General features: G+C 34.6%; 1 protein-coding gene and 1 pseudogene across 1 annotated transcript; both read left to right on the forward strand.

Annotated features, from left to right (window-relative positions):
- Nucleotides 1-1,430: 1,430 nt before the first annotated feature.
- On the forward strand, nt 1,431-2,363 carry LOC116423711 (olfactory receptor 10X1-like). Its single transcript, XM_031968820.1, has one exon. The coding sequence runs from the start codon at nt 1,431-1,433 to the stop codon at nt 2,361-2,363; it is 933 nt and encodes a 310-aa protein (XP_031824680.1).
- Nucleotides 2,364-15,155: 12,792 nt separating this feature from the next.
- LOC116423635 lies at nt 15,156-16,078 on the forward strand (annotated as a pseudogene).
- Nucleotides 16,079-21,976: the final 5,898 nt, after the last annotated feature.

The following is a 21,976-nucleotide window of genomic DNA, read 5'->3' on the forward strand; positions in this document are numbered from 1 at the left end:
AAGAAATTTATTCTTGTAAACTTCACAATTTATGTGGCACAATGGATGAATTAACATGTGCCATATGTACAAAGAATGAAAATAGTTTAAACAAAAGGTAAAATGGGAAAGCAAGAAAAATCTCTGTCCACAAGGGTCTTATCTCCTAATATATAATACAATACATAGAGGAATGCTGAATTGGGAAGGGTATTTTGATCATAGGAAAGGTGAGTGAAACAACAGGGCAGTTAATTGATAACCCCTTTCCAGATGCAATGGTTGTGTTGATCTGATATAGTTTTCAAGAAAGCAAGGAAGAATAGTAAGAGAACAAGGCAACAGGGTGAAAATAGCTGGAGTGAATAAGTTCAGTCTGTGATGGGTTCTTGTTAACCAGAATAGCACTTCCCAAGGAAGTAGTATCATAGATGTGTGATATGTAAGTATGTCCTAGTAGCTTCACAAGGCTATAAAATCCTGCAGGATGGCTTCTATCTCTTTGTATTATCTACAACTCTAACCACAGTATTTTGTGCATAGGAGGTGCTAACTAAATGGAATAAATTAATGACTGAACAAAAGATCAAACCTTTTAATGAATTTCCAACCTAAAAAATCTAGAGAGATCCTTTCTATATTTCTTCTTTCTATCTCCTTTTTTCCTCATAATAAATGGGACATTGATTATTTTTTTTTTACTTTTCTCTTTCTAAATGGATGCCATTTCAATCTGAATTGATAAAGTTTTATATTGTCATGACTTTTCCAAGTCATTTTCCAAGATTATTCTTAGAATGTAGAATGGAAATTAAGAATGTTACTTCCCATTCAACTCACCAATGATTTATTCAACCAATACTGATTCAGTATCTGAAATACATTAGATACTGGGTCAGGATCATGTGCTCTCTTTGAAATAAAGATCCTTGTTGATGGTAAAAGTGAAAAGGGAATTGTGTAGCTAGTATTAAATTCAAAATCTTGCTTTCTTCTGTCCCCTAGAAAATCCAGAATACTTTCTTTCTTATTTAAACTCTGTCAATTCCTGCCAAGAGAATAAAATTCACCCTCATCTAAGGGCATGAAATTTTGCCTGAGCAAAAAATGATTTGTCCAGAAAAATACATCCAATGTAATGATTACAGAATTGTATATACTATGTTTTAAATATGAAGAAACATTCTTTGGTAGCTTTAAAAGAGTATTAGACTGTGGCAGAGGACCCAATTTCAAATCCTGCCTCTATATATATGAATTGAGGAGACAAGTTCTTCTGGGTATTATTTTGTCTTTTGAAAAAAAAAAAGAAAAAAAGGTAAATGACCTCTTCAATCAATTCTAGATTTATGTATGATGTATGATTTCATCCATGAAAATGTAATTAATGGGGAGTTAGTGATATATGAAACTTACTGAGTATATTTTTCAATTTTCTAAAATTCAGAACAATGAGGATCAATCAGACATTCCTAGAAGAATTCATCTTCTTTGGATTCTCAGCTTACCTAGAATGGCAAATTGTCCTATTTGTTTGCTTCTTCTTTGTCTACCTTCTTACCCTCACTGGCAACTTGGTCATTATGGCCCTCACGTGGGTGGACCATGCCCTCCATATTCCCATGTACCTCTTTCTTGCTGCCCTTTCCTTCTCTGAAACCTGCTATACATTAGCCATAATCCCCAAAATGCTGATAGACCTGATGGCCAAGAATAGAAGCATTTCTATCCCAGGATGTGCCCTCCAGATGTTTTTCTTCCTTGGACTTGGTGGCACCAACTGTATTATCCTTACAGTGATGGGCTTTGATCGGTTCCTGGCCATCTGTCATCCCCTGCGCTACCCCACACTCATGACCAACAAAGCATGTGGGCAACTTGTGGCTTCAGCTTGGATTGGTGGATTCTTTGTTTCCTCAACAGAGACAATACTGATATTTTGGGGATCCTTCTGTGGCCCCAATCTTATCAAACAATTCTTCTGCCACATGAGAGCAGTGGCCAAATTGTCCTGTCTAAATAGTTACCTCAAAGAAATTATTGTCACAGTTATTTCAGAGTCTGCTTTGCTGGGGACATTCCTATTTATTATTCTTACATATGTGTTCATTCTCTCTACAGTACTTAAGATCCCCTCAGCTGAGGGGAGAAAAAAGGCTTTCTCTACTTGTGCCTCTCACCTTACTGTGGTCATCATTCACTTTGGATTTGCTGCCATAGTTTACTTAAAGCCAGAGGCACAAGAGGGAGATGATGCCCTGATAACTGTCCCCTACACTGTTGTCACACCCTTTCTCAGCCCTATCATTTTCACCCTGAGAAACAAGGACATGAAGAATTCTCTGAAGAGAGTACTAGACAAGAAAGTTGCCTTAACCAGATGATTTTGAGTAGCTACGATTTGCAATAAACATTCAGAACCACTGAATCATTTTCTTATTGCCAGAATTTTTCCTTTTCCCTAAAAATGAGGAAGGGAACAACAGTTTCTGAGATGGTAGGAATTGCATAAATGTGTCCAGCATACTTAAAGGAGGTTTTCCTATTTTTTAGATCATGAAACCTCTACCTCCTATTGACTATTGGTAGAGATATACATCAAGGCAATGGAGAATGATTCCAGTCACCTGTGGGCATTTACAATGTGCTATTGGCAGGATGAGTAGAAGTGATATGCAGGGGGAAAAAAAACAAAGTGGTCTCTGTGATGTGGCAGATCAGTTTTTGACAATATTAAGAGTGAGGCTGAGAATGAGAAAGTTATGCAGAGCAGATCTTCAACTCAATTGTGAAATAGCTCAAGCCTCCTTTGGAACACATTCTTTGGAACACAGTGCCATCTCCTATTTAGATGTCCACTTTCCTTTAGAACTATACGCTTGATGTTATGACATCAGTCCCAACCGCCAGTTCTAGCAAACCTAGTCATACTAATTTATTGGTGATTTATGTTTGACTCTTTTTGAAGTGTTTGTATTTTAAAACAAGACAAAAGAGGGCAATATTTAATTAAATCAATGATTTTTATGGTAGGATTTCATTTTCAGCTTATAACATAACAGGAGAGAACAGCAGCTTTCCTGAGATCCCTGAATTAGTCTCATTAAGGTAATCAGTAATTACCTCTGAATCAGGATGGTATGACTCTAGTATGTTTTCATCAATGTGTGTATATTCATTTAAAGACTTTTTTTTATTAAAGACCTTAATAAAGGTCTGGTCATATGGTAAAATAAAGTTTTATTAATAAAGAACGAATGACAAATATCATTTTAATAGCACTTTAAGACTTACAAAATTCCTGCCAATATCCCTCTCAAAAAGAGTAATTGTATAAGAGCAATAGCTCCTCCCTTTTCCCTGTTCAAGTTGGACTAAGTTTTTTTTTTCTTAAAAGATATCAAAACCATCCTCTAGAATTGTTTGATTCAGAGTACTAAAGGCTTCCAGAGATCCTCAGACTTTTAAAATAGGGGACCATTCCACTGTCCCTCAAACTGTTTAAGGGCCGGACTATAGTAAAAACAAAAACTTTGCTTTGTGGGCCTTTAAATAAAGAAACTTCATAGCCCTGGGTGAGGGGGATAATCGTCCTCAGCTGCTGCATCTGGCCCAGGGGGCGTAGTTTGACCACCCCTGAACTATTGGCATCAATTCTTCAATGCATTATTACAGACCTTCTATGAAGAACTTCAACTTTCTATTGATTGATGGGCAAAGATGGACAACTCAATTTAAGAAGTTAACTTGACTGAGATCTCTCAAAGTGTTCTCAATGTCTACTCTTGCTGAATAAACTCTGACAATGACTAATTAAATCTCTTTTTGTGAACTGAAGAATGACCTACAAATGTCTCATTTTGTTCCAATACTGAACCTAAGCTTCTAGGACATTAGCCTAGAGTAAGCCCAACCAGGGGAAGAGTAAAAGATCCACAGATAACGAATGATTTGCTTTCTAATAAGTGTTAACTTGAACTGAAACTTAGACACTGTTACTAAATTAAATAATATTTCATACCATATAAGTGAAAGGGAAAGCTCTAGTGTCCCATAAAGTCCCATAATATTAATTTCCCAGTATTAGTTATACAAGTTGCTTCTTGATTTTTTTCATTTGTTCTTTCTTATTGGACTCCCACTCATAACAGATCAGGCCTTCTTCATGTCAATGAGAATTCTCCTTTTTTTTTTTTTGGCTTCCACTTTGGTTTCCAGATTTCCAAGATGCTCCCATGTTTTGTTTTTGTTATTGTTGTTATTGTTAATACCCAAATTGCTCAGTAATCAATTTAGTTCCTATACCCCTGGAACTTGGTCACAAGTCTGTCACAGAGAGGAGTAGCTACACACAGTTTCTGATTCTGAGGCACCATCTACTTATACCTTTTAGCCCATACAATCCCTTTTGTGTGTTCTGTTTGTTTGTTTTTTGGCAGTTGTCTCAATTTGGAGGAGAGGCAATGTGATGAAATTGAAAGAAGTTTGGATTTGAAATTGTGGATGAGGTTTGGAATCCTAATTCTGTTACTTCAGAGGCAAATTATTCTATATCTGTTTATTCTGTGGGGTCTGAGGATTAAAAGAAATAATAGACCTAATAGAGCCCTGGGTCTGAGCCAGGGCTAAATCTCAGTCCTTTGTGGCAATGATAATGATTTTAATAAATTGCATTTAAATAGATCTTTGCAAAATTTTGTAAACCTTTGCAAATGTCTCATTTTATTCTCAAAACATCAAGGTATACTTTTTAATCTTTTTTTAATCATCATTTTATAGCTGAGGAAACTGAGCTAGACAAGTTGCTTGAATGTCTGAAGCTAGATTGAACTCAGGCCTTCCTGACTCCAGACCTAGCTTTCTATTTTATCACCTAGCTACTTCCTTTCCAAAGTAATGCAATCCAATTCCTGGGATACTTAAATCACAACCACTAAGTCCACCTTGTGGAACAAAAAAGTAAAAGAAAAAGTGAGGGTTTTCTTGCAGGCTGTCAGACATGTGCTTGACTCTCCTTTTGAGACCTAAACTGGCCACTCAGTTGTTTTCCTTGGACATTAGCCAGATGTTTCAGAAACTGATTTCAGTACATTTAATTGTAACAAAATTGACTCCATTATTTAGGTCAATCACCTACAAATTTTGTTATTTTATTCGTATTTCAGTAAAGAAAAAATAAAATAAATTAATAAAAATATTCCTATGCAATATGTATAACTTTACTTATTTATAAAGTAGGAATCCCTTTTCCTCCTTACTGCTGTCTTCCTGCCGAACACATTTTATTGGTCAAAGAAAGGCCTAGAAGAACTAGGTATTGTGGATAGATATCTTTTTCCTACAAACTTTCTATATATGCTCTCTTCCCTTTCAATTGGACAAGAAAACCCTTTATTTGCCAGTTCCCACTCTTGTGAGAAGGCACTCAAATTTCCACACAAATGCAAGTGATGAATCTCTTCTCATACTGCCTTATAACCTTTGTATGAGAAAAAAGTTATTAATTACAATCTTTTTGATAAAGTGTTTGTTTACTAGGCCTTCCACTCTGCCCTGCTGTTATGACATTTTGATTATAATTGGTCATTACAATTTGATATTCTGATGCACTCTGTAGATCATAAAGACTTCTGGGTTTTACCATTGGCACTGGAACTGAAGCACCCTTGATATATTGTCACTTTTGCTTAGAAAAAGAGCTCCTTGAGAAGCAGGACTCTATATTAATATGTGCTCTGTGCTTGACACAATACACATTTAATAAATGATTCATTTGTTCATATTGTACCAATAATTAAACGTTAGAAAAATGTAAACATTCAAACTAAACCAGTATGAAATAAAAAATGAAACAATATTTTTATGCAGTTATTGGTCATTTCCTTATCACCATGGTCCTACTCTCCAACTACCTCTAATCCACTAGATTTCAGAACTCTTCCCCTGGATCTCTAAGGGTCTCTGGTGAACTTTCACCTTAGTTTAGGTCTAATCTGCCTATACAAAAATCTCACTTTTTGTCTGATTTCTGAGTGTGAATCATCCCAGTCTTGAACTCACATTTATGTGAAAAGTATATGCTTCAAGCTTCTACTTAACATCCCAACTTTTCCTGCTATCTCCTATGACACTTTCTTCTACTGTTAAAAATTCTCCATATCATGATCCTCAGGACTTCTTTAAAATTCCGTTTTCATTCATAAATTCAAGACTTCTGTATTCATTTTCTTCCCATGATTATCCAATAAGTTGAAAAGATGTTTTCATTTAAGAAATATATACCTTAGAAACAGAACCAAACTTTCTTTGAAGTTTTCATTGCAATTCCATTTCATTGCAGCAGAGAAAAAGTTCATTATATTCCTTTCTTCCTTTCTTCCTGTCCTTCCTTCCTTGTTTCTATCTCCTTTCTCTTTGTCTCTTGTTGTCTCTGTCTTTCTGTGTAGTATGGCTAATAGGAAATTTTTTTCCCATTATTTCACTATAACTTATGAGTATCACTACTGTTTGCTTTTTTAGTGGTAGGATTTGAAACAGGAGTATTTGAAAGTCAAAATTTTAAAATATATTGTTAGAATAATTTTTAAAAATCATGAACCATTTTAAAAAGAATTATGGACAAATAAGAGCTCTACAACAAGAAATAATAGTTCAATAAGTCATGAAATGAAATTGCCAAGATTTCTTAGAATCAGAGCATAAATGTAAAAATAAAATGGATTTGAGTAGCATCTATTTAAAATCTATCAGTAGCTTATCACATGTAATGGGTGACAAACTACAACCATTCCTAATAAAATCAGATAAGCAAAAGTTTACCTCACTATCACTGTTTTACAATTCAATATTATACTAGAAATGCTAGTTTAGCAAAATAATAGTTGAGAAAGAGATTAAAGGAATTAGAGTCATAGAGTAGGCAAGAGGAAACAAATTATCACTCTTTGCTGATGAATATGATAGCATACTTAGAGAACCCCAGAGATTCTAATGAAAAAAAGTTACTTGGAAATAATCCACATATTTAGCTAGAGTTGCAGGATATAAAATAAACCCACATAATTCATCAACATTCTTATATATAATAACAAAATCCAACTTAGAGTTACTAAGAGAAATTCCAGTTGAAGTAATTATGATAGTATAAAATATTTAGGAATCTATCTCATAGAGAAAATCAGAAATTTTATATAGCAAAACTACAAAACACTTTCCACAAAATTAAGTCTGATCTAACCAACTGGAAAAATATATATGCTCTTGGACAGGTAGAAAAATTAATAAAGATGACAATACTACCTAAACTAATGTATCTATTTAGTGCTATACCAGAGTCTCAAAAAATATTTTAATGACCTAAAAAAATTACAACAAAGTTCATATGGAAAAACAAAAGGTCAAGAATTTCAAGGGAATTAATGAAAAAAAAATCAAATGAAGGTGGCCTAGCTGTACCAGATCTAAAATTATATTATAAAGCAATGGTTGCCAAAACCATTTGATAGTGGCTAAAAAATAGACTAGTCGATCAGTGGAATAGGTTAGGTTCAAGGGACAAAACAGCCAATAACTTTAATAATCTAGTGTTTAAAAAACCCAAAGACCCCAGTTTTGGGGATAAGAACGCACAATTTGACAAAAATTGCTGGGAAAATTGGAAATTAGTATGGCAGAAACTAGGCATTGACCTACACTTAACACTGTACACCAAGATAAGGTCAAAATGGGTTTATGACATAGGCATAAAGAATGAGATTATAAATAAATTGGAAGAGCATAGGATAGTTTACCTCTCAGACCTGTGGAAGAGGAAAGGATTTATGACCAAAGAAGAATTAGAGATCATTATTGATCACAAAATAGAAAAATTTGATTGTATGAAATTGAAAAGTTTTTGTACAAACAAAACTAATGCGATTAGAAGGGAAGCAATAAACTGGGAAATCATTTTTATAGTCAAAGGTTCTGATAAAGGCCTCATTTCCAAAATATAGACAATTGACCCTAATTTATAAAAAATTAAGCCATTCACCAATTGATAAATTGTCAAAATATATGAAAAGACAATTCTCAGATGAAGAAATTGAAAGTATTTCTAAGCATATGAAAAGATGCTCCAAATCATTATTAATCAGAGAAATGCAGATTAAGACAACTCTGAGATACCACTACACACCTGTCAGATTGGCTAGAATGACAGGGAAAGATAATGCGGAATTTTGGAGGGGATGTGGGAAAACAGGGACACTGATACATTGTTGGTGGAATAGTGAATACATCCAGCCATTCTGCAGAGGAATTTGGAACTATGCTCAAAAAGTTATCAAACCATGCATACCCTTTGATCCAGCAGTGTTACTACTGGGCTTATATCCCAAAGAGATTTTAAAGAAGGGTAAGGGACCTGTATGTATAAGAATGTTTGTGGCAGCCCTCTTTGTAGTGGCCAGAAACTGGAAATTGAGTGGATGGCAATCAATTGGAGAATGGCTAATTAAATTGTGGTATATGAATATTATGGAATATTATTATTCTATAAGAAATGTCCAACAGGATGTTTTCAGAAAGGCCTGGAGAGACTTACATGAACTGATGCTGAGTGAAATAAACAGGACCAGGAGATCATTTTATACTTCAAATGAGATGAACCAAATCAGTTCCAATAGAGCAGTAATGAATTGAACCAGCTACACCCAGCAAAAGAATTCTGGAAGATGACTATGAACCATTACATAGAATTCCCAATCCCTCTATTTTTATCCGCCTGCATTTTTGATTTCCTTCACAGGCTAATAGTACACTATTTCAAAGTCCGATTCTTTTTGTACAGCAAAATAACTATTTGGACATGTATACTTATATTGTATTTAATTTATACTTTAACATATTTAACATGTATTGGTCAACCTACCATCTGGGGGAAGGGATGGGAGGAAAGAGGGGAAAAATTCGAACAAAAGCTTGACAATTGTCAATGCTGTAAAATTACCCATGCATATAATTTGCAAATAAAAAGCTATAATTAAAAATAAAATAAAATAAAATAAAAGGGATTTGCCAGTTACCTCCTCTAAGGAGCCTCAAAAAGAAAACTTCCAGGAACATCTTGGCCAAAATCCAAAACTTCCATGTTAAATAAGAAAATATTGCAAAAAGCTAAAAAACAAAACAACAACAACAATAAAAAACAAGTACTCAGGAGCCACAGTTGCAGTCACAGAAGATTTAGGAGTTACCACCATAAAAATAAAGTGCATGGAATGTGATTTTCTTAAAGTCAAAAGATAAAGGCTTGCAACCAAAAATAACTTACCAAGCAAAACTGAATATAATCTTAAAGAGGGGAAAACGGTCTTTACAAGAAATAAAATGCATCCAAGCATCCCTAATGGAAAGACCAAAATGTGGTAGGAACTTTGAAATATGAATGTAGGAATAAAGAAAAACATTAAAATGGCAAATGCAAGCAAGTAGAAAATATTCTATATGGATAAAGTGTTTATATTCAAAGAGAAAGGAAGAATGATATAAGCATTCTTTATAAACTATGATGTCAACAGGGAACATGGAGGGCTTCAGTATGATGATGGGCCAATAAGGTTTTTTTTTTTTTGTCATGCTGTAAAGCTTTAAAAAGACAAAGGAAAGAAAGAGAGTTAAAAATATATATATTGGAGTAGAAAAAGAGAAGAATGGATGGGAGAAATATTATGTCATATAAATTGAATGGTAATATTAAAATTTTATACAAGTGAGGAAGGGATAAGGAGGAACTAGAACCATTGAATCTCACTTTGAACTGATGCAGAAAGAAGAGTACAGAACCATGAAAATAGTTGTACCAAAACAAGATTGGAAAGTTGAAAAATTTTGAAAGACTAAAGAATGCTGATTAAAAAAAAAACTACTTTTTTTTTTTTTTTATCCCAGTAGAGCTAGGTAGAGAGTCAAAGAAAAACAGATACTTGTTAATTGGGGGGGGAAAAAAACCTGTAAGGAATTGACAGAATTAATAAGATCAGAAACTGGGTCTCAATAGTCAAATGATGTAAATTTCAAAATTTGTACATAAATAATAGGAATATTATGTAAGCTATATCCAAAGAATAACTTCCAAATTCCAAAAATAAATAAATAAATAAAACATCCTTCCTACTCAATTATAAAAAGGTATTGGTTGCCTATTCTGCTGATAAAAGTAAGGTGCTATAAAATATCAAGTTTGTCTGTCCCAGATAAGACAGTTCCCTCCTTCTGGGAAAGAAGATGGAGGTGTTAATCTTATGAGGACAATGAAAAATATGTAGGAAGGTAGGGGAGCAAGCCAAAATGCTGACCATTCGAGTAACTATTAGACTGAAATGGCCTCTTCAAAGCTACCAGTGATACTTCTAGCATTTAATGGCTTTTTCTCAATACCTTGATCTTTATGGTATTTAACACTGGTGATCACATTTTCTTCTTGAATACAATTTGTTCCTTAAGTTTTTTCCTACCTGTCCAACTATTTATTCTCAATGTACATTTCTGTTGTGCTGAGGATCAAATGAGATACTAATTGTTAAAGTGCTTAACACAGTGCCTAGCACCAGAAAGCACTATATAAATGATAGTTATTATCCTTTAGTAATAGCCAATGACAACAATCATAAAGAGAGATACCCTAACGGACCACCTCCTTCCCTTCTTCCATGGGTCACGTGGCTATGAAAAATGGATCTAAGGGTTTGACTTTTTGGTTTGTCCTTTTTCTTTTTAGGTGCAAGAAGAAGAGTCTCAAATCTGGGTCAGGAGCTCATATCAATGGAATATTGGAATCTAATAAACCTGACCTGATTTATATCTTGCCACTGAATCCAGTTGACTCTGGAGGAGAGAATTAAGCTGATGACTTTTCACAGTCTTGCTTCACTTAATCCAATTCATTTGAAAGTCAAGAAGTCACTTTCCTGGTGTCACTGGTCTTCTTTGAGAATGAAAAACAAAAACAATGCAGGCTGAGTGTTGCAGAAAGCCTATTGGCTCTGAGGAACAAGCATTTGGGGATGCTGGCCCAACTTGGCTGTGAGATTAGTTTATTAATATGATGTAGGAACTAAAAATGTGAAGTGAACCCCATCCTACCCTATCTATCATGGTTCTTTCATTAAATTGTAATTTCTTGGGGAAAGAGACAGTTTGCCTTTCTTTGTATTCTCTGTACGTAAGCACAACAAATTAGTACTGGTACATAGTAAACACTCTATAAATGCCTTTGATCAATTAAGTTGGAAATGAGAATGAGAAGGCAGAAATGAGGTTAGAAAGATAGCCTGAAGGGGGATGGGAGGAGTGAGGTGAGGATGGCATGTCTGGTGTTTGAGACACACTTTTATCACCCTTGCCTTTAACATGGGAGATGAGACAATCTGAAGTTAAAAGGGGGACCATGATGAAGCATAGGATTCTACAGCTGGAAATATTAGCATCTAGGAAAAAATCTTTATTTTACCTAAGATGATACTGAGGTTTGGAGAGCTTAGGTCAATTAGTCAAAGCCATTAAGTGACCTGAATGTTTTGAAATGTCTTTCACTATGACTCCTTTTAGGGCAATTGCAGACAATGATGTTTCTGACTATTTTTAGCATACTCAGTTCAGTTGCAAATGTCACATGTGGATAAAGATAGGCTAGAACGTTACCAAAGTAGGGCAAGCAGGATGATGAATATGAAATCATATCAAATGAAAACTGATGGAAGAAATTCATGATGTGTAGCTTGACTTTCACTATGACTCCTTTTAGGGCAATTGCAGACAATGATGTTTCTGACTATTTTTAGCATACTCAGTTCAGTTGCAAATGTCACATGTGGATAAAGATAGGCTAGAACGTTACCAAAGTAGGGCAAGCAGGATGATGAATATGAAATCATATCAAATGAAAACTGATGGAAGAAATTCATGATGTGTAGCTTGCATAAGAGATTTGTGATGGTCATAACCATTTTCATGTTCACTGGCTATACTAAGTAAGAGAGTTCAGTTTGAGTCTGTTTGTTCATGGAAGGCAAAATTAGGAGCAATATGTTGCAATTGCAAAGTGGCTAATTTAATTTTGATGTCAGAGAGGGGAAAATGTTTCTTTCAACTATATTTGTTCAAAACAGAATGGTCTTCTTCAAAAGGTAGACCCTCAGTGGAGGTCTTTAAGCAGAGTGCCTGTGTACTTTAAAATATGTTTTTATTTTTATTGTGACATTAACCATTTTTTGATAACCAACTTTTATTTTAAAAAATTTGAACACTTACTATTTAAAGTTTTCAATTTCAAATTCTGTGCCTCCCTCCCCATCCCTGAGATGATAGGCAATTCAAAATTGGTTACACATGTGCAATTATGTAAAATATTTCCATATGAATCATTTTTCACAAAAAAAATCAAATAAAAGGAAAAAAATAGAAGAAAGTGAAAAATAGCATGTCTCAGTATGTACTGAATCAATATCAATTTTTTCTCCAGAGGTGGATAATATATTTTATCATAAGTCCTCTCAGATTGTCTTGAATGATTGTATTACTAAGAATAGCTAAGTTGTTCACAATTCTTCATAAAACAATATTGTTGTATACTGTACAACAGTCTCCTTATTATGTTCATTTCACCATGAAATTTCACTTCATGAAAGTTTTCCTAGGTTTTTCTCAAATCATCCTTCTTATCTTTTTTTAATAACACAATAATATTCCATTCCTATCATATACCATAACTTGGTTAGTCATTTCCATATTGATGGGTACTTTCAATTCTTCATAATTTCAGAGTTGCTACAAATGTTTTGTACAAATAGGGCCCATTCACTTTTTGAATAACATCTTTGGGATAGACAGCAGTGGTATTGCTGGATCAATGTGTATAAAAAGTTTTATAGCTCAAATAATTTCAAATTACTTTGTAGAATGGTTGAATCAGCTCACAAATTCTCCAACAATGAATTAATGACTCAATTTTCCCACGTCCCTTCTAGCATTTAACATTTTCCTTTGTATGTCTTCTTTGACAGTATGTAAGTCTGAGTTGCTTCCTCATAGTTGATTTAATTTATATTTCTCTAAGCAGTGATTTAGAACATGTTTTCAGGTGACTATAGATAGCTTTGACTTTGATTTCTTTGTCTGTTAACTGCCTATTTATATCATTTTAGCATTTATCAATTGGAAAATGGCATTAATATATATGTGTATGTGTGTATAATATATACATATATTATAAATTTAACTCAGTTTCCTATATATTTGAGAAATGAAACCTTTATCAGAAATACTTGTTGCAAAATTTTTCCCTCTTCTGCTTTCTTCATATTTTTTTATTATTTTTGCTGAGGCAATTGGGGTTAAGTGATTTGTCCAGGACCACACAGCTAGGAAGTGTTAAGTATCTGAGGGCAGATTTGAACTCAGGTTCTTTTGAATTCAGGACTGGTGTTCTATCCACTGCATCACCTAGCTGCCCTGATCCCCTCCATTTTTTAATTCATTCAGTATTATTTTCTTATTTTAAAGGCAGGAAAATATGAAAACCCAAAAGACTGCATAATACAGTCATGTATTTAATACTTTGCAGATAATAATTAGCAAGGACCAGACAGAATCAAGTATTATGATTCTAAGGCAAGTGATCTTAACTGTACAATCTAGGTTTCTCCCTTTCTCTTCCAACACTTAAAAATTAATTCATAACAAATTTATTCTATTTTCTGTCTTGAATGGATAAATAAAAAATCCATGAGCCAGATGTGCAAAGTGTTAGAGATCGAAATAGAAAAGCAAGACACTCTTTGTCCACAGGGATCTTATATTCTAATACACAAAACCTTACATAGAGGAGTGCTGAATTGGGAATAATAATAAGGTCTGGGAAGTCACATAGAAGGTAAATGGAGCAATTCATTGACAACCCTTTTCCAGATGCACTGGTTATGTTGACCTGATTATAGTTTCTAAGAGGTGGAAAACCAGGGGGAATTGTTAGGAGAGTAGGTCAGCACGTGGAAATAACTGGAGTGAATCAATTTAGTCTAGGATGGACTTGATTGAGCTCTTGTCAAGCAGAATAGAATTTTCCAGGTAGAAGGATCAGAAATATGTGATCTGTAAGTATGTCCTAATATTCTCACAGGGATATAAATCCTATAGGATGAGTAATATCTCTTTGTATCACCTACAACACTAACCACAATGTATTATGTATAATATGGGCTCAGTAACCTTAATAAATTAATAACTGAACAATGATCAACTACCCTTTTTAATAAATATTTAACTGAAAAATTCTAGGGAGAGCCTTTCTATTTTTCTTATTATTATTATTACCTTCTTCCCACATCATTAAATGGTGCATCGCTCTTTTTCTTACATTTTTCTGAATAAATGCCATTTCAATATGGGGTTGTAGTTTTTCACATTGAGATATTTGACCTTCTTTAAGGCATGGTCTAAGATTTTTCTTAGAAAATAGAATGGAAATTGAGAATGTCAGATTGCAATCAATTTATCAATGACTCATTCAATGAATTTGATTCTGTACCTGAGATATATGGTCTGGATCAGGATCCAGACCCTGGGTCAGGATCATTTGTTTCTCTGTGAAATAATGATTATTACTGATGGTGACAGTGAAAATATTGAATTCAAAATCTTGCTTTCGTCTTTCCCCCAGCAAATTCCAGAGTGTTTTCTCTGTCATTTAAACTCTGATAATGCTATGTCAAGAAAGTAAAATTCATATTCACTTAAGTGTATGAAATTTTGCCTAAGTAAAACACAATTTGCCTAGAAAAACATACTCAAAATGATGACCATAGAATTGCATATGCTATGGTTTTAATACAAAGAAATGTTGCCTGATGTCTAAAAGTGCATTAGATTGTGTCTGAGGGCCTGGGTTCAAATTCTGACTCTCCCACTTACTATCTGTGTGAATTGAGGAAATAATTTCTTCTGGGTATTATTTTCCTCTTTTGAAAACAAAAAGAAAAAAAACATAAATATGGGAATTGGGTATGATGAACTATGACTGTTACCAATTCAATATTTATGTTTGTCACAATTTTCATTCATAAGAACATAAGTTAATGGAGTGTTGATAATATATGAGACATTCCAATTATGTTTTATACTTTCTAAAGTTCAGGACAATGAACCAGACATTCATAGAAGAATTCATCTTTGTTGGATTCTCAGTCTACCCAGAATAGCAGGATGCCTTCTTTGTTTGCTTCTTTTTCTCTACCTTAATACCCTCACTGGCAACTTGGTCATCACGACACTCACCTGGGTGGACCACGTCCTTCATATCCTCATTTACCTCTTCCTTGATGCCTTTTCCTTTGCTGAGACCAGCTACACATCAGCCATAATCCCCAAAATGCTGGTAGATCTCTTGACCAAGAATAGAAGTGTTTATGTCCCAGGCTGTGGCCTCCAGATATTTTTCTTACTTCGACTTGGTAGCACCAATTATAACATCCTCACAATGATTGGCCTCCTTGATTGGCTCCTGGCCATATGTCACCCCCTCCACTACTCCAAACTCATGACCAACAAAGCATGTGGACAGCTTGTGACTTTAGCTTTGATTGGTGGTTTCTTTATCTCTTTGGCAGAGATAATGTTGATTTTGGGGGATCCTTCTGTGGCCCCAGTCTCATCATACAGTACTGCTGCTACATGATAGTAGTGGTCAAATTATCGTGTCTAAAAACTGATTTCAGAAACCTTGCTATCCTAGTTATTCCTGTATCTGTTTTGCTAGTGACATTCCTATTCATCATTCTTACATATATGTTTATTCTCTCTGTGGTACTCAAGATTTCCAAAGCTGAGGGAAATAAAAAGGCCTTTTCCACCTGTGCCTCCCACCTTACTTGGTCATCATTCACTATGGATTTGCTGCCCTTGTCTACTTAAAACCAGAGTTTAAGGGGGAGATGACATCCACATGGCTATCCCTTATCTTATTGTCATACCCTTTCTTACCCCCATAATTTTTATCCTGAGAAATAAAAACATGAATTCTCTGAAGAGAGTACTGGGGAAAAAATTTGCCTTGACCAAATGATCTTGAGTAGTTGCCATTTGCAATTAACACTCAGAAGCACTGAGATATTTGCAATATTATCTGATTTTTTTCACATTTCCCAAAGATTAGGAAGGGAATAATAGTGTCTAAGATCCTAGAAATTGCTTAAATGTGTCCAGCATACTTAAAGGAGGTTTTCCTATCCTTGTGGCCATTTTTTCCCTTACAAAAAACCTCTTTCTTCTATGGGTTAAGGATAAGGATAAACAATCAGAAGTAGAGTATCACTCTAGTCACCTGTAGGAATTTAGAATGTGCTATTGGGAGGATGAGTAGAGGTGGTATGTGGGGGAAAATAATGCAATAGAAAATATGAGGAGTGATCAATATTTGAAGATAGTAGAAATGAGGATGAGAATGAGAAACTTGAGCAAACCAAATCTTCAACTCAATTGTGAAATAACTCAAGTTTCCCTGGCACATAGCATTATCTCCCTTTAAGATAACCAGTTTCTTTCAGACTACAACTTTAATGTTCTGACAACAGCTTGCAGTCTTAGGAAATCTAGTAACATTAACTTGTTAGTGGTTTATGCAAGACTTTTCTGAAATATTTGTTTTACAAAAGAAGATACAAAGAGGGCAATATTTAACCAAATAAATGACTCTCTTAAAATAGAATTTTCCCACATTATAATTCAGCATATAATAGAAGATGAATTTTTTATCTTCCTGAAGTCCCTGAATGTGTCCCATTAAAATAAACAGTAATCACCTATTAATCAGGCATATCTCTGGAATGTTTTTGTGAATGTATGTCTGTTCATTTAAAGACCCCTTTGCAAAGATTCTTAATGATGTTATAGTAAAGGAGTTTTATGTATGAGGGATGAATAACAAATATCATTTTAATAGCATTTTAAGATTTACCAAATTCCTCTTAATACTCTGCTTAGTTGGGATATCTGTCATAAAAGCAATAGCTTCTTCCTTCCCAGGTGTAAGTTGGACTAGGTTTTTTTTTTCCTTTTTCAAATCTATTTAAATCATCCTCTAGACTCATTTGGTTCGGAGAACCCAAAAGCTTAAGTTGTTAACATCATTTTTTCAATGCATGATTACAGATAAATTATGAATATCTCCTGGAACTATCTGATGACTGACAGATAAATATGGATAACTCAGGCAAAGGAGTTAACTAACTAGGCTGAAGATATCTTCAATATCTACCCTTGCTGAAGAAACTCTGCCAATGGCTAAATAAATCTCCTTTTGTGAACTGATGAATAACCTACAATTGTCTCATTTTGTTTCAGTATTGAGCCTGAACCTCCAAGGGGACTGGACTAGAGTAGGTCTGACCCAGGGGAAGAATAAAACACTTAATTTTATAGATGAGTGGCTGACATCCACAGAGAATGAATGGCTTGTCCAGGATCATCTATCTAATAAGTATAAGAACCAGGACAGAAACTTTGACCCTGTTTCTAAGTTAAATATCATTGCATAGCCTATAATAAGTGAAGATCAATGCTCTAGTGTTCTAGAAGTTCCATAATGCTAATTCCAGTATTATTTATGGCATCAACATCTTGAAGTTTTTCCTTTGCTCTTTCTCATTGGACTTCCTTCTACTCCATACCATATCGAGCTCGCTCTGTGTCAATTGGAAACCTGCTTTTTTTTGGTTTCCACTTTCAAAGAGTTTCCAGATTCCCAAGAGCTCACTTTTTTCCCCCCTTCATACCCAAATGGCTCAGTAGGCAGACTCCTCCAGTCCCTATATCCAAGTAATTTTGTCATGGACCTGGCACAGAGAGTAGCCACACACACTCTTTCTTATTCTGAGGCACCATCTCTCCATACTTTTTAGCCCATACCCCCTAATCCCTTTTGTGATAATTTTTTGCAGCTGTCTCCAACTGGATAAGAGGCAATGCGATAGAAAAAGATCTAGATATGAAATTGAAGATGGGATTTGGAATCCAAACTCTGCTACTTTTGCCCTGTATGATCTGAGGCAAGTATTCTATATCTGTTGACTTTGTAAGGCCTGGGGATTGTGGGAAATAATAGATCTAAACCCTATGCCATGCCTAAACCTCAGTCCTTTGTAGTAATGAAAATGATTTTGACAAATTATATTTGGATAAGTCTATGCAAAATTTTATAAAGCACTTTGCAAACATCTCATTTTATTCTCACAACATCCATGCATGGTGTTATATTATTGGCATTTTTTTACAGATGAAGAAACCGAAGAGACAAGTTGTTTGAGTATCTGAAGCTAAGATTTGAACTCGGACCTTCCTGACTTCAGACCAGCATTGTATTTTATCACTTAGCTGCTTCCTTTTCAAAATAATGCAGCCTAATTCTTAAGACACCTAAACCACAATCAACAACTCTGCCTTTTGGAAGAAAAAGTTGAAAAAAATAAAATGAAGGCCTTCTGCAGGCCATCAAACATGTGCTTGATGATCTCTTGAAGACCTAAACTGGCCACTTGTTTTCCAATGATCTTATCATTTTAGCTACATAGGCAACTGATTTCAATACATTTAATCAGCACAAATGTAACTCCACTATTTAGGTCAGTCATCTACAATTTTTTAAATCTTCTTCCTATATGTATAAAGTAAAATAATAAAAATACTTTGAGGCAATAGATGTAACTTATTTGTAAAGTAGTTACTCCTTTCCTCCCTATTGTTGTCTTCCTGCTAACCAGACCTAGAAGAATTAGGTATTGTGGGTAGGTATCCTTTCTCTCCTGTTAGGGACTTTCCTTCTGAGAATTGCCATGTATGAATTGTCAGTTGGTAGAGTGGACCCAGAAGATAAAAGGCGCTTGGCCTCTGAGGCAGGAGGTCGTGTCTTACAGGTGTTTCCTTGAGAAGGCAAGGGTTATGTCCTCTTGCTAGATCTTTTCTTAGGATGCAGCACTAACTCCAGGTATCTCCCTTTTGTGGATCCACCTACACAGTGCTGAGTGGGCTAGACATGGGACAATCCCAGAGGAGAGTAAATATAAATATAAGAGTCCATAGGAGAAGTCCATAGGAGTCCAAAGGAGAGTAAATAAAATATAAATGGCAGAGAAATTCAGAGATGCACAGAGAGATGCAGAAAGATACACTTGCTCTTGTTTCCTGCTAGCCCCTGCTGAGATTACCAATAAAGAAAAGCTGTTTGCACCTTAACATCGGCTTGTTTTCATGTCTATCCGGGGAAGATTATTATGCATAGCTCTGGCAATCAGTAGCCTTGGAGGGAGGTTACACCCTCCAAACTTGCTATGAATGCTCTCTTCCCTTCCAGCTGGATAAGAAAAGTCCTTCATTTGCCAATTCCCACTCCTCTGAAAGAGAACTCAAATTTCCACACACAAATAAATATATCTTAGACCCACATTCTCCTTCTCAAAAGTGATAATCTCTCTCCATTCTGCCTTGGAATGTGATAATTATGTTGCTTATAACCTTTGTATGAACAGAGTTATTAATTATAATAGTTTTGATAAAATGCTTATTTACTAAACCTTCTAATATGGCCTGCTATTATGACATTTTGATTATATTTGGGCATTAGAATTTGACGATAATACACCCAAAAGACCCCTGGGACTGGTCATAAAGATTCCTGGACTTTGTCATTGTCCCTGGAGCTGAAGCATCCTTGATATATTGTCACTCTCACTTAGAAGGTGAGTACCTTGAGAGGTAGGACTCTATATTTATATAATCTCTGGGCTTGATATGGTAAGAATTTAATAACTGGTTCATTAACTCATATTGTACTAATTATGTAGATTACAAAAATATAAAAATTCAAATTAAAAAATATGAAATAAAAATTAAAAAAATTAATTCACTGGCCCAACTCTACAAATGACTCTAACTCACTAGATTTTAGGACTCTGTCTCAGGATCTCTAAGGATCCCTGGTCAACTTTACCTCAGCTTGCTAAAATCTAATCCACCACATAGGCCTCTTCAAAATTACTACAATTATGGCTGCAAAAAAAGCTTTTTCTCAGAACTATCTAGCATGGTACAGCTCTCCTCTTCATGAAAGGAAAAAAAAGAATAATAAAACAAGTATCTCTGGGTGAAGCCTATGAAAACAGTAGCATCCCTGTGTTTCTCCATGCAAAAATCTCATCCTCCACCTGATTTCTCATAGAGCATCATCCCAATCTTAAATTCACATTTATAAGAAAATTGTATACTTTGCAACATCTACTTATTCCCCTTTCCCTATGACCAGCACCCTCCAGCTTTCTTCTTTCCCTGTTCTAAACATTCTGCCTTATGTAATCCTTTTCTAATGCTCTGTTGATATTTTTTCTTTTTGAGTTGTTTTCAGACATGTCTGTGTCTTCAGATGTAGCCTTTAACAAAGAATCATTCAGAAAGATTTCCAGAGTTCAAGACAAGGCAACCTAGAGCAGATAATAAACTTAACAACTTGTCCAGGACAGCATACTGGGAGCAACAACCCAGTGCACAGAGCTTTAATCTAGTCTGGCAAATTGAGCATACTTAGATTGATCAATCAGTCCCAGACTTGAGCTACTGGTGAAAGGTCTCCCAAAGGAAATTAGAGCCAGGAATTAGGCTACAGAGTATTCGTTTTATCCTGCCAAGAGTTGATCTTGGACTCAGTCTCAGACCAGATAAATTAATTGAAAATCTGGAGTGGATTCAACCTGAATTTAGTCACTAAACTCTGACAGGGAGGAAGGAAGAAAAGGGATTACTAAAAGAATATTTAGAGTCATTACTCAATTCCTCCTACCACAATCACCAAAAACACAGGCAGATTGGTTTCTCCAAATGACATTGGTTCAGCCCTGAAACAGCTCTTTGTTACCTAGCAGTCCTGAGTTGCCTAGAACAGATCCTCAAACAAAAAGATAGATAGAGTTAAAATAAGCCAGAGTTACTTAACACACAAATTCAGAAGAGGAGAATAACTCCAAAATACCTCCAAACAAAATCTCAACAACAATAAACACACAGACTGCCCATAAGATCATTTAAAAATATTACAAGAAATGAAGCAAAAAACTAAAAAAATCCTATAAATGAAGTGAGAATGCTACAGGCAAGAATTAGAAAAGAAATGATAGCTATCATACAGAGAATTGGAAAGCAAATTAACAGGTTGGTAGAAGAGGTAAAAATCTAAGAAAAATATTAGATTTTCTGAAAAGTAGAAAGGATCAAAAAAGTTAATAAATTAAACATTAATAACTACATGAGACAAGAAATATTCAAACAAAAACATAAAATTTAAATACATAACTTTCTGATACTTCATGTTAACCTGGAAAACTGATCAATAAGAAACAATTGTGGAGGGATTGGAAAGAGGAAAAGCATTAGAAAGTCAAATTTTGAAAAAAATTAAAAATAATTGTAGATTATATGAAAACTACAAACAAAAAAAGATCTTGGAAATAATGTTTCAATAACTCATGAAAGAAATTTCCTGGATCTCTTAGAACCAGACCACAAAGGAAAAAAATAAAAAGAATCTGACAGTTATCTTCTGTAAGAAACCTCAATAAGACTAGGAGCATTTTAGCCAAAACCCAGAGCTTCCAAATCAAATAAGAAAATATTAGAAGAAACTAAAGAAATGAATTTTAAAAATAAGTACTGAAGAACAACAGTTAGGATTATACAAGATTTTGGAACTATCACTATAAAAATAGATTACATGGAATATATTCTTAAAGGCAAGAGATATAGGCTGACAACCAAGAATAACAACCAAAATTGAATATAATTCTAGAGGGCGAAATACAGAAATAAGAGACATCCAAATTATTCCTAATGAAAAAGATTAAGGTGTAGTAGAAACTTTGAAATATAAATGTAGGAATAAAGAGAAACATTAAAACAAGCAAGTAGAAAATATTCTATCCTG

The sequence above is a fragment of the Sarcophilus harrisii genome, chromosome 4 (genome assembly GCF_902635505.1).
Source record: "Sarcophilus harrisii chromosome 4, mSarHar1.11, whole genome shotgun sequence".
Lineage (NCBI taxonomy): Eukaryota > Metazoa > Chordata > Mammalia > Dasyuromorphia > Dasyuridae > Sarcophilus > Sarcophilus harrisii.

What these genes read in the sequence shown, in the direction of transcription:
- LOC116423711 (XM_031968820.1), top strand. Translation starts at nt 1,431, where the DNA reads ATGAGGATCAATCAGACATTCCTAGAAGAATTCATCTTCTTTGGATTC.